The sequence below is a fragment of the Colletotrichum abscissum genome (genome assembly GCF_030869225.1).
Source record: "Colletotrichum abscissum strain IMI 504890 chromosome Unknown Scaffold_6.1, whole genome shotgun sequence".
NCBI lineage: Eukaryota > Fungi > Ascomycota > Sordariomycetes > Glomerellales > Glomerellaceae > Colletotrichum > Colletotrichum abscissum.
In genome coordinates this window covers 1,474,113-1,489,814 of record NW_026850503.1, presented here as the reverse complement: position 1 = coordinate 1,489,814, position 15,702 = coordinate 1,474,113, and the positions used below count along the sequence as shown (strand labels likewise).

Sequence of the window (15,702 nt, the reverse complement as noted above, 5' to 3'; positions counted from 1 at the left end):
TTTGCAGTGCGGTGAGTTCAATAGTGATGCTAGGTAGGTCTCATGGAACCATCAGTCCATTTATCCTCTGATTGAACGACGTCATCATGCTCATCCATTTCGTCAAGGCTATTTATCCTGTCGCCCACGTGGCAGAGCTGGACCATGTTCTACAACTACCAACATAGGTAATACGCAGGGCAGGTGGACTGGGCAAGATAGATACCATACTCACTAGTTACCGTATATGATAAGCTTACCTACAAAAATTTGTATAACACGCACAATTCGGCATTGGATTTATCCAATCGAGCCATCCTTCTAGTACTTCTCCCTTGTTCCCGTGCAGAACCAGACGGATGTTAGCACAAAGGTTCGGACGTCGGTTCATGACACAACGATGTTACCTGTTTGGACATTCTAAATATACCTATTTTGGCAGGTTACCAAGTGGGCCGGAAGCCATGAGTGGTAGGAGAACAAAACCTGGAGAGGTATTTTCCAGGGAGTAGGACCGAGTAGCTGAATAAGGTACCTTATTCAAGGAATGCTTTTTGACTCAAACTGAGTAAAGAACAAACATCTGGTTCCAAGACAACACAGACACCCACAGTGATGACTGCACTGTCAATTCTAAACCTGGCTTTGGAACTTTGGGCACTGCAATGGACAAACCAGCTAGAAACGTGCAACTTTATATGCGTTGAACTAATCGCTTGGGTCTCAGTAACTTCCAACATGCTCATTGCTGTGACTCTAATGAAGCCTAACTAACTACATGCACGCCAACATAAGCATGATGAGCGCTAAAAAGACCATTAAAGATATTGCAGTCTATTACACAAGCCACGAGCTATCAGCTTCGCGAATCAAATAGCTACGAACAGGGATTTCTATAGAGACCGTGATATTTATGTGAAGTCAGCGATGTTTTGAAATTGAAGTGGTTCAATTTTCAGCAACACTCTGAGTTCAGACTAAAAGACTACTTCTGCTTCTGTTACTACAATTTTCCTTGCGTAACTGAGCTACAAAAATGCCAAATGCGAGTTGATGTAAGAAAGACCAGGTTACCAATAACACATTCTCAAACCTCGGGATGAATGGCCACTGAGCTAGAACTTGTGACATAGATAGTGACCACGAGAAAAGCGTAGGATTGAATTAGGTCTACCACAAACGCAACTTTGATGAACTGTTGTGGCCGCCTTATGCTTCAGCGTATGGGCTTTAGTTATATATTTTGGACGATCTGGGTGGCCCCTAAAAAGATCTTAGTATGATAAAGCACTAGAACTTCACTACCTTATGTACAATAAGAATCATAGCCTATTGCCTCATAGCCAGTCCATTTGATCTGGTATATCCTACTCATGATGAAACCTTGCTAGATCATCAGTTGGAGACTAGGCTACGCAGTTGGGCGTTCTCAATGTCAATGCTCATTTGCACGAGGTCGGACGAACGACATTGCTATCACATTGATACGAAAGTTCTGTGAGTGAAGTTGAAGTTCTCCTGGCAATCTTCCCTATCTGCCGGCCGACGGACCGAGAGCCGGCCCCGTCATCGGTAGTGATCAGAGTTATTTGAGGCAGCGCTCGGTGGTATGGAGGCAGCTCGGAAATTTGAGGCTCTGCGCCATTCGATCACGCCTTTTGATAGTTCAATAGGCAATTCGGTCTTCCAGAACCGGCCAAGCCACTATCGGTCTCATTTTCGAGACCTCTATGCCTAACGCCGACAACTTCGTCTCACATCAGCGGCTTCTACCATGCCAAACAGCATCATCCGGGTCGCGGGGTTAGGCGTTACGTTGGCCGAGCGGGGTATTCTCCTTGGTTCTGCGGCGAAGCAATTGACTTCAGAGTGAAACTTTGCGGGGTATCATCATCATCGGCGTCAAATCGGGTGGGGATCCGATAGCCTAGGCGCCCTCATAATAGCAACGAGGAGATATGCAATCGTGAAGATTAGGCGGAACGGGCAAGTTTATCCCAGTTGCGTGCTCGAATCAACGTTTGACTGACAGCATTCGGCATTGGAATGCGGGGAAGACAGCGAATCAGGTAAGCCAACGCGTGGGTGTTGGTTCCGGTCCGGCCTCTTCGGGGATGGTTCGGGAACCCTTCCGCCAAGTCGCCGGTCGAGGGATCGGGAGTTGAGAACGCCCCGAAAGTGAATGAGAGCACCTGGTATAAAGGAATTCCTCGCCGTCTTTATATACACAATCAAGAAACTAATCAAGTCCATCAAGGTTCTACTCCATCAAGGTCCTCGGCCCACCCATCAACACCAATATCCGATTAATCAACCACCACCAACCACACACACCACTCCAGTCCAATCTACCATGGCCCCTTCTCTTCACCCATTGATCGACAACGGTCTCACCAAGGGAGATCCCAACTTCGCCGGTGGAAAGCTCCGTTGCCATTGCAAGAGTAACCCCGTGGAAGTCACACTCGGAGGCAACGTTGCTCACAACCACGCATGCGGATGCTCAAAGTGCTGGAAGCCCGCTGGCGCCCTTTTCTCAGTTGTCGGTGTTATTTCAAGAGACCAACTTAAGGTCACTGCCAACGAAAGCAAGCTGCACGTTGTCGACGACTCGGCAGTCATTCTCCGAAACGCATGCAAGGAGTGCGGGGTTCACCTATTCGGACGTATCGAAAAGGCACACCCCTTCAAGGGTCTGGACTTTGTGCACGCTGAACTCTCGGATGAGAAGGGATGGCAGGAGCCCCAGTTCGCCGCCTTTGTTTCCTCAATCATTGAGCAAGGCTTCCACCCCAAGGGCATCGATGAAGTCCGCAACAAGTTCAAGTCTGTTGGCTTGGAGACATATGACGCCTTGTCGCCTGCGTTGATGGATCTCATCGCGACTTGGACTGCACAGCAGTCCGGTCGTCTCCCGACCAAGCTTTAAGGGGCAACCAGAGATTATTACTTGTTCTTGATATCCTCGATGATTCATACATTGGCACCCGGACTGCACAAAAGCCGCAAAGGCATGGATTGGTTATCTTAGCAAAACAAAATGTAAAATCAATAGTCTTATCACATAGGCTGCGGTGGTAAAATTTATAAGCTGCTTTAACGCGTCATGCTTGCTTGATCATCATCGCCATTAATCGGGTAGATGCCACGGGCGAAACAGAACCAACGTTATCCATCTATATCTAATTGTGCTTTCTATCAATTCACGGAGAAGGGAATACTAATTGGCATTGGCTGAGTTCTTGTGATCTAAGGCCACTTCATGTTGCTAAGCACCCCGGTGTAAGTATGGCTGAGTTATGCGCGTTAGGTATGCCACGTCATGTCAACACTATTCGGTCATGTCGGAAATCTATAAGCTAAGTAATAGTCGCAATCAATACATTTTCTATAGATCGGAACATCTTATAGCGGGAATTCGCACCCTAATTTCACCTTTCTGCATGATACGTATCATTGCTAGAACCAGATGGCTTTGGCGTATCTACAAGTGACCCAGTTAAACTATGCCCCAGAACCGGGGAAAGAAGCAAACCCGAGAATTCGAGAAATAAGAAAATCTAATCTCAGGCGGGTCGTTCTTCTCTATAAGACGCAGCGAGTTTCGACGACCATATGACAGACCTACTATGTGAGGGATGAGGTAACGTCTCTTCAGAACTACAGTGTCTCACTAATATAGATCTCAGTAATGTTTGGCCTACCACTGGAAACCAGAGAGATCGGAAAGTATTTGGATACAATTTCTATTGCGAACAAGAATCACTTGGTCTACCTCATGTCTTGTGCTTGGTGCCGTGACCTTCCCAGAGTGATAGCTTCAGCCTCTAAGAAGACTAACACGCATATGGAATCTCTCAATGAACATCCTTATGCGATACGGAACCATCCAGGAATCGATCTGTGGACTCCTGGAAACAGGACGAACGCAGTCACACCGGTGGCTGCGAAGAGAGCAGCCAAGTGACCAAGCTTTTCTTTCAGCTGAACCAAAGTCTTCTAGGCTGGCGGAAAGTGGGTGTCTTTGGACGCGCCGAACTTTCAGGCGAGTCGTGCGAGTCAAAGGCCGATGATCTTGCCTCCGAGTGTTCTCAGTGCACCAGCAAGTATCATCACCTGTGCGGCTGTGCCTGCACCGGCGCCGACGCCACCCAACCCGCGGAGCAGGCTGTCGGCTCGTTCCCGTAGCCGCTGTGTGATATCCCGGCTGGATTGATGCCCAAAATTTGGTGGTAGACGCTCTATTGTAATTATCCCACAGGCAGGTCAAGGAACAAAAACCGGCTAATTGACTGAAATAGGTGACAGCAAGCCGGCCCTTAAGAGTCCAGAAACCGCCGCCAAAACTCTCTTTCATCAAGTCGATAGATCGCCATGGGGCACGATTGGTCTAGTTCCCAACCCCCGACCTGTTGTCGAATTCTTGGCAACGCAAGTTTCGGAGCGTCGGATGTCGAGAGAAGCTCATCCAACGAACTTCCTGCCGGACCCACGCCGACGCCACGAGGCCAGGACTTGGCTGCCTGAAAAGACAAGTCATGTCCGAACTGAAAAGAGGCAAGAAGGAGGACGTCTCCATCCGGAAGGGAAATGCTGAGATAATGGGTTTTTGCACAAATGAATCAGGGTTCGCGACTGCCCCGTAGTTGTGAGGGGCTTCATAACTTAGTCTCTCTCGCTTGCAAGGGTTGAAGAGTCTTTGCCGGGGTGCTTGACAGGACACTGACACCATGTGCGGTAAGGATCGACAAAAGACAATTTTGACAATTACCGTGCGTTTTTGCACGCGGCCAGCCGCTTCTACCGCAGTACTACGGATACAGAGTGGGAAACGGCAATGGCGGTGAATTTGGATCTGGGGTCCGGGGTTGAGCTCAAATTGAACCTGCACTGGCACTGTCGGGCCTCAAGCGACAAGCGTACGGCCATACGTAGTTGCATCGGAATCTGCAACGGCGGTTCGTAACTAGACGCCGTTGGTAGCGTACTCATTGCCGCGACTAAACAACACACAGACTGGGCCTAGTTTTCTGGAAGCAATTCAAAGAGGGTCTCAAGCAGATTTGATGCTTTACGAATTGTCCATTCCCTCGGCTGAAAGCCAACCCGCACTGTTTAACTCCATCGTTTTGCATTACTAGAGGATTACCGCAGTATATATAGATACTACCCTGCCCTCGAATTCCGTACTATTTAACCTTAACCCTTTTTTTACCTATCCTTTCCTCTATTCTACCCTCTCTTTTATTAAGGGATCACTAGAATCGTAGTTTCGATAGCTTATTAATAAGCTAGTATTATTATTTAAAAATAAGTAATTTATTTTTATATATAAGTACTAAGAATCTTATTATTATAAAAATAGTAATAAATATACTAAAGTACTTAAAAAAGCTTTTTAATAAACTTTTAATACTATTTAAAATAATTATCCTCGAGCTATAAAAAAAAGCCGAGGTACTATATTAATATAGCCCTATTTATTTTATTAATATTAATAATACCCTTTTTAATATAGGATATATTAGTAATATTTTATAATTACGTTATTATATTTCGTAAATTATACTTAACGTTAATAAGGTTTTTAATATTATTTATTAGGTCTTTTATTAAAGTCGTTATTATAGAGTTAGTTTAGTTATTAGTATTTTAGTAAGTATTTTAACTTAGTATATTTAGAAGCTCTTATAGCTCTTAAGGAGAGGCTTTTAAAGGATTTATAATTAGACTTTTTACTTATTATAGGTAAAGCTATTACGGTTAAAGCTATAGTAATTAAAACTATAATAATTAAAACTATAGTACTACTTACGGACTTTAATAATAAGTAGTTAGTAATATAATTATTTTTCTTTTATAATAAGCTTAAAAAAGCATCTTAATTTAAGTACTAAATAGGTACTATACTATTTTATTAAAACTATATTCTTATACTTATAACTTAGAAAGAATTAACTTTCTTCGATAATAAGGTACTTAGAAAGCCAACCCGCTGTTCTCTCCCTTGCGTTGCCCAGACACGCCATTTTCTTGGCCGAGCATGGTATTCTAAGCGGCTTGGCAGACAAGGAATACGTCTGCGAACCCCTGAGAGAAATGCAACGCACGACATGAGAAACGAGTCCTTGGAGCTGGAATCGTTGCCGAAGCTCGGAGACTGCAGATTGCCTTTGAAAATTTCTGATGTGATGATGATAGTCCGATCTTAAGGCTGATAGTCGAGTGCGGGTGGTAACTATAATATTTGAATCTGATATTTAGCACCGACACTTTGGTGGCCTTGTCATCTTCATTGGGATGAACCAACTGTTGTCTCAAAAGTTTAAAAAGGCTTCTCGCCTAGCCCATGCCGTGCCGCAAACGGCAGTCAACACTATGACAACGTGGGGGCCCTTTAATGGCTCTGCAATTTTCAACACTCTCGGGATTTCATATGCGCGCAGCACACTACCGGAGGTTTGCGGGCGGAGCAAGGGTCTACATAGGCTAGACTATTCTCCTACCTGGGACCTTGCTCCTGTTCGTCTCCGCCCCAACCTTTGAGAGCAGAAGATTCTCCCGTTCGCTCGCTTGTGTTGCAAAGATGTCTCTGAAGCCAATAATATGCAAACTCTGAGATGGAGGATCACGGTGCCTTGCAGAGAAACGGAGCTAGAGGCAACGCCCCCTTTCCCTCCCTTACAGACCACCCTTGGAACACGAGAGGAGTCAGGATCACTCCGTCCACATTGGCGATCTGCAGAAAACTCTACTCTGCAACGGGTGAACGGTTATCTTTCAGAGCCTGTCAAGCTTATTTTCCCGTGTATCATGTTTAGCGTAGTCGTTCGACTTGGTTCAAGCAGCAGTAGCGTCTAGTCTTCCCGGAGAGGGGGAAACTGTGGCGACATCGTGGATCACCCTCTCAATAAGACACAAAGATCTACATAAAGAAAAGGGTCCTTCCTGTCTCTCGCTGCTACCTTCGATCTGACCGCTCTTCTCTCTTGGTTCGCTTTGGCCGATAGTGAGATTTCTTGGCTCTTACCCACGACGACCCGGCGCCCTGGGACAGGACAGCACGACTCATCAGCTGAGGAGCCAGTCAAAGCTTCGCCTTGGGGGCCGATCTCCCTTTTACAAGGCAGCCCGGCTGCTTCTTGCAGGCCTGATTACATATCATATCCATTCATCCATCTTTCAACATGGAGTATGCTTCGATTGTTGCTCGGCGCCCTGAGCACCCGGACGTATTGACGATACCGACCCCGCCCCATCAGCAAGCCGCCATCTTCATCACATTCTTCTTTCCGGCGCTTTCGATAGTTGTGTTTGGAGCTCGAACATATAGCAGACTTACGACTAGACAATGGGGTCTTGGTACGTTGGCCGAGGAGCAGGTTTTGTGCCGGCTGGAAAACCATAGGGGCTAACACTAGGAATAGATGACTGGTTATGCGGCATGGCAGTGGTAGGCAAATTCGAACGAATGAAAGGCAACAACGGAAAGGATCTTGTTGGCTAACAAAGTTTTAGCTATGCGCAGTGTGTATGACGCCGCCATTCTATATGTGTAAGCGCTTCGCCATGCCTTCTCTTTGCCTCGTTTGTGTATTAAACTCTACCTAGACATCAAGCTCATGTACTTCGGATACCACGCGGTTGATGTTCCCCAGCCCTTCAACTCGTCACCCGCTATGTGGTGGTTCTTTATGGCACAAATGTTCTACAACCCCGTTTTGGCCTTCGTCAGAGCCTCAATTTTGGTCTTCCTTCTGCGTCTTGGAGGACAGAAGCCCGGCGTTAGATGGACCATCCATGGCTTGAACATCGCCAATGCTGCCATGGCCACAGCCATCTTCCTCGTCGCTCTCCTTCAGTGCCTACCAATCGAGGCTAACTGGGATCCTCTCGTACGAGCTTCTGCCCGATGTGTCGACAACTCCTTTCACGTGTCAATCTCTTGTCTGAACGTCTTGATGGATGTACTCGTTCTGTTGATGCCGTTCTGGATCTTCCTGGGCTTAAAGATGCCAATGGGCGCGAAGATTGCCGTCATTTGCGTCTTCTTGGTTGGTGCAGTGTAAGTTTGACATCCATGATCTTGAAAACCCTGTCCCAAGCTAATAAATCCTCTACCAGCGTCACTGTCGTGGCTATCATCCGTCTCGTAGCCATCTACAAACTCTTCTACGTGCCCCCGGATCCCAACAAAGACCCCTTCTACGATATCGGCGTCGTCTACAACACGGTCGAAGTGAACCTCGCCATCGTCTCCGCGTCCGCCCCGGCTCTGCGTCCCATGTTCCGCAAGTGGTGGCCGAAGCTCTTCGGTGCCATCAGCTCTGGCAAGACCGGCAGCAGTGGGCTCAAGTACTACGGCAACTCCTCTCGCCCTCGTAACACGGTCCGAGAAGGCGACAACATCACGCTTAAAGACATGCGTATGACGCGCTCGCAACACCACACGGAGATCCGAAGCACGTCACCTTCTGGGTCAGAGGAGGAAATCATGACGTACAACGGAATTGTCCGCACAACCAATGTCAACTTGACGTACGAGTCAAATACCAGCGTCGGGGACGATTCTCGGTCTTCGACCGATTACAGGACCGGAGAGAAGCCCCTGAGCAAGGGAGCCATAGTCTGAGAAAAGATTTGTATGATGACTCAATGTTGGACAAGAGCTGGAGTTCAGGGGAAGCGTTCGATTTCTTAAGTTGAAGCAACATCGAGATATCCCGGGCTACCACCCAAAAATACAAGTGTAACAAGTACCTTTTCTTTTGTCATAATGTCAACGACCAGAAACAACGTTCCTCAAATTACAGTTTATCAAGAAATGGCATTACCAGCGCGTCATCATCCTCGAGCCAACCTAGAAGGCTTGTGTATTATGCAGTATTCTGTGAGAAACAGAAGATGGAGGATTATTTCGATGACTTATTAATATGCCTAGTAAAGTTTTGCCGTTGTTACTAGCCTTTCGCCTTGGGGGCACAGCTTGTTCTAGCTGGACTGCGTCCTCGGTCTGAGGTTCTACTCGAAGCTTTGAATCACGTCCTCTGAGCTTGTGTCCAAGATCCAAATTCTCTAGCGTGTCCGAGGATTGATTCTCGTCAGAGGGCAGTTTTGCAGCGTATTTAATCCAGTAGATCTCAAACATGATGGGTGTTCCAACTCTCCCGTTGAGACATAATAGGCTATTACTGCTTAGTAGTTTCCAGGCCCAGACTTTAACCCTTGCACACTTGGATGGATTTAACCGCTGGGTTATGACCGCGAAGTCGGACTGTGCTGTTCCGGATAACGAAGATCTGAACGACTACCAAATGACACATCTAATACTCGCAGCTGCATATTATCCGCTTAACGAGGTCAACGCACACATGCTCACAGCTTGGCTCAATTCTTTACGAGGGTGCCCGAAGTTATCATGGCCAGTCATTGGTACGCTCAGCTTCATGCTATGGAAGTCATCACCATATCGGCATATGATCTTTATGGCGTTGAACACGCATACTGGAAACTGAAAGATGGTCGGGTATCACCTGTGTTAGTCTCATTTTCACAGCTAATGGGAGGACGAAGACCTCATTTGGCTTGAAGTGGCGCTAGTTGGTACGAGTATGATGGCAAGCTCGTTAGGTACGCTGAATACACATTCGTGGTTCGGTGCTGTGTCGGGCCATATTGAGAACGGAATCAGCTTAGACTGAATAAGAACAGAAAGGAACGGCACATTCAATTGCCGGCTAATCTACACGACCCTCAACAGCAGACAATTGACGCTGAGATTCATTCTAATAACCTCATTCACATTATGACTATGGCAAGACTGATGCGTGGGGAATAGGTATCTTCATTATATGCATTATCGTGCACTTGTCTAACTAGGAGTATTGACAGCTAGTCCGCAAGACCAACTGCCGGGGAATCATTTGACGCGGGAAATCATACAACCAAATGAGGTCACACACGCTCGTCCACAGGAAGCAGAGCATGGACATTTCTGAGTATAAGTTGTTCAAACCTTCTCAGAAACTTGGGCCTGAGCGACCTGGTCGTCCTGAGCCGCGGCAGTAGGCTGGTTGGAGCCAAGGAACTTGGTCTTCTTGAGCTGGTTGAGCTCGTCCTCCTCACCGTCAAGGTGCTTGAAGCAGAACCAGAAAGCGACACCGCCGAGGAAGGCGATGATGGCGACGGAGGCGTAGTTCCAGACGAGAAGGGGATCCTCGGACAGGGGAGTCCAGGCCTGGCCAATGGCGGCAGAGACAGCACTCATGGCCAAGTTGACGGACATGACGAGAGACTTCATGTTCTCGGGGGCCTTGGAGAAGGCATACTCGTAGGAGGTGACGTTGGTAAAGATCTCAGCGAGACCGACAAAGACGTAGGGGAGACACTGAGCCCAGACGTTGATGGGAGCCGGGCCCTCCTCGCAGATGGTGGCCAGGTCACCGCAAGGGGACATCTGGTAGATGTAGTGCTGCATGACGGTAGCGGCAACCATGGCGGCGGCAGCGAAGAAGAAACCGGTGGTCATACGCTTGATGGGAGTGAAGTTGAAGCCCATCTTGCGGAAACCAGGGTAGACAACGTGATCCAGAATGGGAATCATGATAATGATAGAGAGGGGGTTCAGGTTCTGAATGACGTCGTTGGGAGCACCGTTCAGGACCATGGAACCGGCCTGGGAGGTCAAGTTGTTGGTCATTTGGTTGTAGGCGAGGAAGAAGATGGGCAGGAAGAGGAAGACCTTGCAGGCCTTGAGACCACGGCGGACTTCATCAACCCAGGCGTCATCGTAGGTCAACCAGCCAGGGCGCTCAGCAACGGGGACGTTGCTGGGCTTCGCATTCTCCCAGTTCAGCTTGGTGATGCCTCCAGAGCGCTTCGCAGCAAAGTTGGACATGCGGAAGAACTTCTCGAGAACGGAACCGGTAGGGGGAGTGAGGTGGTACTTCTTCTTGTTGGACCAGAGGACAACAGGGCAGATCAGGAAGAGGATGGTAGGGAGGAGGAAGGCCAGCCAGAAGCTGTGGTATTTCTCAACGAAGACCATAGAGATCTGACCGCTGACGGCACCGCAGTTGATGGCGAAGTAGAACCACAGGAAGATACGGGTGTTGGTGACGGAAGGGTCGACAATGACACGCTCGCCGCCGCGTGTCTCAACGCGCATACGGGTGTCCTTGTTCTGCTCGGCGAGCAGGGGAGAGATGTTGGCCTTGAACAGACCAGTACCGCAGCAAAGTGTGAAGAGACCGAGGAAGAAGGGGGCAAAGGCGACCTTGCCCTTGGAGATGACGGAGGGAGCGGCGGCGACAGTCAGGATAATGTGAGCGACGGTGGAGACGGCGATGGCGATGTGAATGACCTTGTAACGGCCCAACTTGGAATCAGCCAACCAACCACTGGAATACTAGTCAGTCTGTGTTCTCGGCGAGTATTCACATGAAGCAACATACCCGAAAAGGGGAACGAGGTAAGCCCAGAACTGGTTCACCAGAGAGACACCCTGAGAGGCTCTCTGACCCATGCCCAAGGCACCGGCGGGGATATCAGCGCCGTAGGTGGCGCCGGTCGTCGAACCCGGAGGAAGGGGGCGCATGACGAAGTTGGTGTACAAGACGGAGGAACCGTAGTACGAGAAACGCTCGCAGAGCTCGGCGAAGGCGATGGTGTAGATACCCCAGTGAATGGGACCCGAGACACGGCGAAGCGTGTTCAACTCCTCCTCGGTGGGCTTATCCTCGTAGTCATCGTCGGACTTGGAGTCGTAGTAGTTGTCTTCGAGAGGAGGGGCGGCGGCGGCGGTCACGTCGAATGAGCCGCGAGTCTCCTTCGAGGTGCCCTGCACAGTGGCCTGGGGAACGTGGGCCTTGGCCAGGACATCGTCCTGAAGGCCTCCAGCGTTACTCATGGTTTGAGTTGGAGGAAAGTTTCTGGGGCGGGGTGAGGAACCAGAGGTTTGGTACAAGACGCTCCGCGAGTGATGATAGCGAAAGACACGAGTTAACGAGTCTCTGACAGCAAATTGACAGGTGGGTCAAACTTGGACCTGAGCTGTTGGCCGTGGATGAAGGGCTGCTGATCGCGAGAGGAGAGGGAAGCGGAGGGCTATGAGTGAGGGAGCGTCTCATGAGAGATGATTTATATTTCCCGGTCGCGACAGCAGGAGGTCGCATCACAGCTGCATTCGGCAGCCGATAGGTATCCGCAGATACAGAGACATGGACAAGATACTCTAGGAGTCTAGCGCCTGGAGGTGGGGGGACAAGGACGGGGGTTGGATGACATGGACATGGACTCATGCCTAGCATGGAGGGAAGACGGTGGTGGCATGGGATGGCATGGGACGGGCCAATCGTGGAGGAGGTAAGGTTTGCCTCGATGTCAACAAGGTTCCTGGGTCCAGGGTTCGTGCGTGGGCGTCGACGGAGCCGTCAAGAAGGGAGGGAGGGGACCGTCCATCTCGCCCAGAACCGTCGCCACGGGACAGGAGACGAGAGAATACCATACAAGCTACCTCTTTCTCTACTTGGCTACGTTGCAAAGAACAGAGTAACGCGGAGTACCGCACCACCAAGAGAAAACTGTCGGGGACGACGGGGTCGAGGTCGGACGTTTGGGACGGTGCAGGGGGGGGGGGTCAGAATCGGAGACAGGCGGCCAGGGCGCGCAGGATGCAGGTCGCAGGGAAGAGTTGAAGGGATTCGTTGCAACAGAACGATGCCACAGGTGAGAGTCCACGGAATCCACGCCAGGCTGGACCGAGACAGATAGTAGTGGTGGGTGGTGGGCAGCTCCAACGAAAGGGAGATGATGGACCCCGATGGATATGATGGACCGTGATGGGCTCGAGGACAAATGGCCCGATTAGGCAGGTCGAGGATGAGAGGGTAGCAGATAGGCGGCGGCGTAGCTGATGTCGGTCCGGGTTTAACACCAGAGTTGAGAAACAGAGTGAGAGACAGCGAGCCTGAGTTCGCCTTGTTAGACACACACTCTGGTGAGGGAGAGCATCTGATTCGCGACTCGTGAAACCCGGGCAAACAGCTGAACTCGGCCGGCTCTATTTGATATCAGCAGGTTGCAGAATCTGCCTACCTACCAGACTCGGGAAAAGTCAGCCAGCAGGGCGACAAAGTGGTGAGAGCTTGAGTCTCTTGGACGGTGAAATGCGACAGCCAAGGGGCTCGGCGGTAACGTTGATCGACCTTGGCATCGCCGCCACCCCATCTCATCGAGCATCTTCATTGGCGCGTCTCCCGGGCCTGACTTCTCTATCAGTGTTGGCACGAAAAAATTGCTCGTTGGCTGTGTTGCCAGCGTTGGTGTGGTGGTGTAACTTCGATGAACAGACGTGTTTTGGCGTTCACTTCGGCTCACGGGAGAGCGCCAGCGTGAGCCTGCCGCATACCTGGCTGCGACTTGGCTTCTGGCGCGGCTTCGAGAACAAAGTTGGTCCTGGGCATGCCTGGCGCCGTCCTGCACGATGGACGGGAAGGGAGAGCATTGGGGGCGGGTGGCCTGGTGATAGCCGAGTGCCACACCGAGGTCTTGATTCGTTGATGCGCCACACGAAGGATTGCCGTTGATTAGGGGCCTTTTTAACGGAGTAGTATGCGACGAATCGCATTATTCAACTCTACTGCATCTGCTAACACGTAGTCGCTACCAATGAACGGATCACTAGTCCATTGGTGTACTTGCGGGGGGATGTCGATGATGCGAAGGCGCATCTCAAATCATCGCCGCCCCCTTCATGATACGCACCGCCAAGACTCATACACGGCGCGGGAAAGGGAAGGTGATGTCGCTACCGAGGCCACCGTAGTGGTTGAATGGGTGTAAACGGGCTTGGCTTAGGGCTGGAGAGGGGTTGAATGGACAATTGAGTTTGCAAACGAGGGCAAAGGCCGAGGATGGCCGCATGTGCACATCATGACTCTCTTTCTCTACAGCAGAAGACGATATCGTTCACTCTCCCATGCAGTTTGATGCCACTACCTTACTGTTCAGCTGAACATGCGGTTCCTCCTTCATCGCTTTCTACACTTCAACTCCTTCAGCCAAAGCCGCGTCGTGCTACCCACAATCCACGTACGCGTTCCTAGCATAGGTGGTTGCTGACAGATGGACCGCATGGAATGGTCCGGTCAAACACTTTAGTTGCAGCTCTCTGCCGTGGCACTAGTCCCCCGGCGACCTTCCCAAACGATAAGAGCCGTAGCAGTGGCCCATGAGCTTAATGTCGCGACGCCCACGTCCTCCCCTGTTTGGTTGGTTCCGGAGCGAGGCTATACCCGGTTCAGCCAGACACCCCGGGGGATTTTTGTCTGCAGTGCTTGGAACGGCCCCATCGAAAGGTCCTTTTGGATGATGGATCAGCTTCTGGCTCTTGAGATGGACCAGTCGGACGGGAGATTCGTATCGGACTGCTTGCGATCCACTGGATACCGCCGAAATTGTGCAGACTTGAAGGACTGGCGTCGTTGGGAATTGGGAAGTTTGGGGGAATATGGGAATGTGGGAGCGGAAGCCCGCCCAGACACACCAATGCCCGGAAGGCTTTTCTCTTAGTCAACGGTGCCAGACTCCTGGGCAATGATAATGGGCACGACTTCCTACTCCAGAGATGACACTTGACATGTGCCCACAGGATTATATGGGGTTCAAGAGACCAAAAGGAAAGGTGGTATTCCCATCACGACCGCCCAGACAACGGGCAATGAAATATACGGTCTTGGCTTCATGTCCTAGCGAGTTGGCCTCTTCAAAAGTGCCCCCGTCTCCGTCTCCGTCTCCCTCGTTTTCGTCCAAAGCCAAGACTCGGTTGCAAGCATGCTCCAAGCTTCGCCTCATTGCTTGTCTTCTTGGCTTTGGTTGCTAGTATTCACGGGTAGCGCCGCCGAGGCATCTCTTCAAAAGTTCGTCTACGAATACTCATACACTGTTTGTTGAACCCCGCGAAACAATGGAGCAAAGCCCGCGTGCATCAGGCTCAGCACACAGCAACTAGGTGACGGGCAGTGGTCTCGGTGTCGCGTGTCTACTTTCTGCACTTGATGGTGGCAACCACTGCACAGACCAGACAGACCCTGACACGATGGGAACCTGAAGTCAGAGAGGTCGGGCGACCCCAGGTCTCCCCCAGATGGTGTGGGTTGCCAGATTATCAGTGGCCTGAGTAGAGATGGGCGCACCACTCACAGCATGTGCGACGCGGGATGTCGCATACAATCAGCACGGCAATGTCCCACGAACCAGCCCTCTCGCGAATCCTTCAGGCTTCAGCCAACCCACGGTTTGCCGAACTTCCGATAAGAAGAACAACGAATGGAAGCTCGCGAGACTCTTACACGACCATGATAACTGACTTCACTCTTCTTGGCCGCTAAATGTTGATTATAGCCCATTGAGTTCAGAGCGGGACGAAGCCCGAGAGTCCCCAATATCATAATACTAGTACGAATAGGAATCACATTGCAGTTGTGTTTTGATAACGGTGTGGTAGGCTTGACTGAGAAACCGATAGTTCTCATAAGTTTTCATGGGCACACTCAGGGTATTCATTCTGCTGGTAGTGAACCTCTTGCTTCAAACCTCGGTAGGCTCATTGCCTCATGTCGTTCGCGCCGTCGAGCTCAGATACCTAAGTATCGAGTTTCGCGAGGCAACATAGAAATCCAAGATGAATCGCAAGCCACAAAAACCAGGGGGTGTAGGAGAGGT

General features: G+C 50.1%; 3 protein-coding genes across 3 annotated transcripts; 2 read left to right on the top strand and 1 right to left on the bottom strand.

Moving 5' to 3' along the window:
- Positions 1-2,332: 2,332 nt before the first annotated feature.
- On the top strand, positions 2,333-2,908 carry CABS01_03476 (S-(hydroxymethyl)glutathione synthase; the record flags this gene model as incomplete). Its single annotated transcript, XM_060536851.1, has 1 exon — positions 2,333-2,908. The coding sequence occupies one exon, from the start codon at positions 2,333-2,335 to the stop codon at positions 2,906-2,908; it is 576 nt and encodes a 191-aa protein (XP_060392770.1).
- A 4,258-nt stretch (positions 2,909-7,166) lies between these two features.
- On the top strand, positions 7,167-8,611 carry CABS01_03475 (uncharacterized protein; the record flags this gene model as incomplete). The annotated part of the gene is made up of 5 exons (XM_060536850.1): positions 7,167-7,341; positions 7,407-7,432; positions 7,498-7,534; positions 7,591-8,044; positions 8,104-8,611. 5 exons carry the CDS (start codon positions 7,167-7,169, stop codon positions 8,609-8,611), a joined length of 1,200 nt encoding a protein of 399 aa, XP_060392769.1.
- Positions 8,612-9,988: 1,377 nt separating this feature from the next.
- CABS01_03474 (POT family protein) lies at positions 9,989-11,887 on the bottom strand (the record flags this gene model as incomplete). The annotated part of the gene is made up of 2 exons (XM_060536849.1): positions 9,989-11,378; positions 11,433-11,887. The coding sequence occupies 2 exons, from the start codon at positions 11,885-11,887 to the stop codon at positions 9,989-9,991; spliced, it is 1,845 nt and encodes a 614-aa protein (XP_060392768.1).
- Between the last annotated feature and the right edge of the window lie 3,815 nt (positions 11,888-15,702).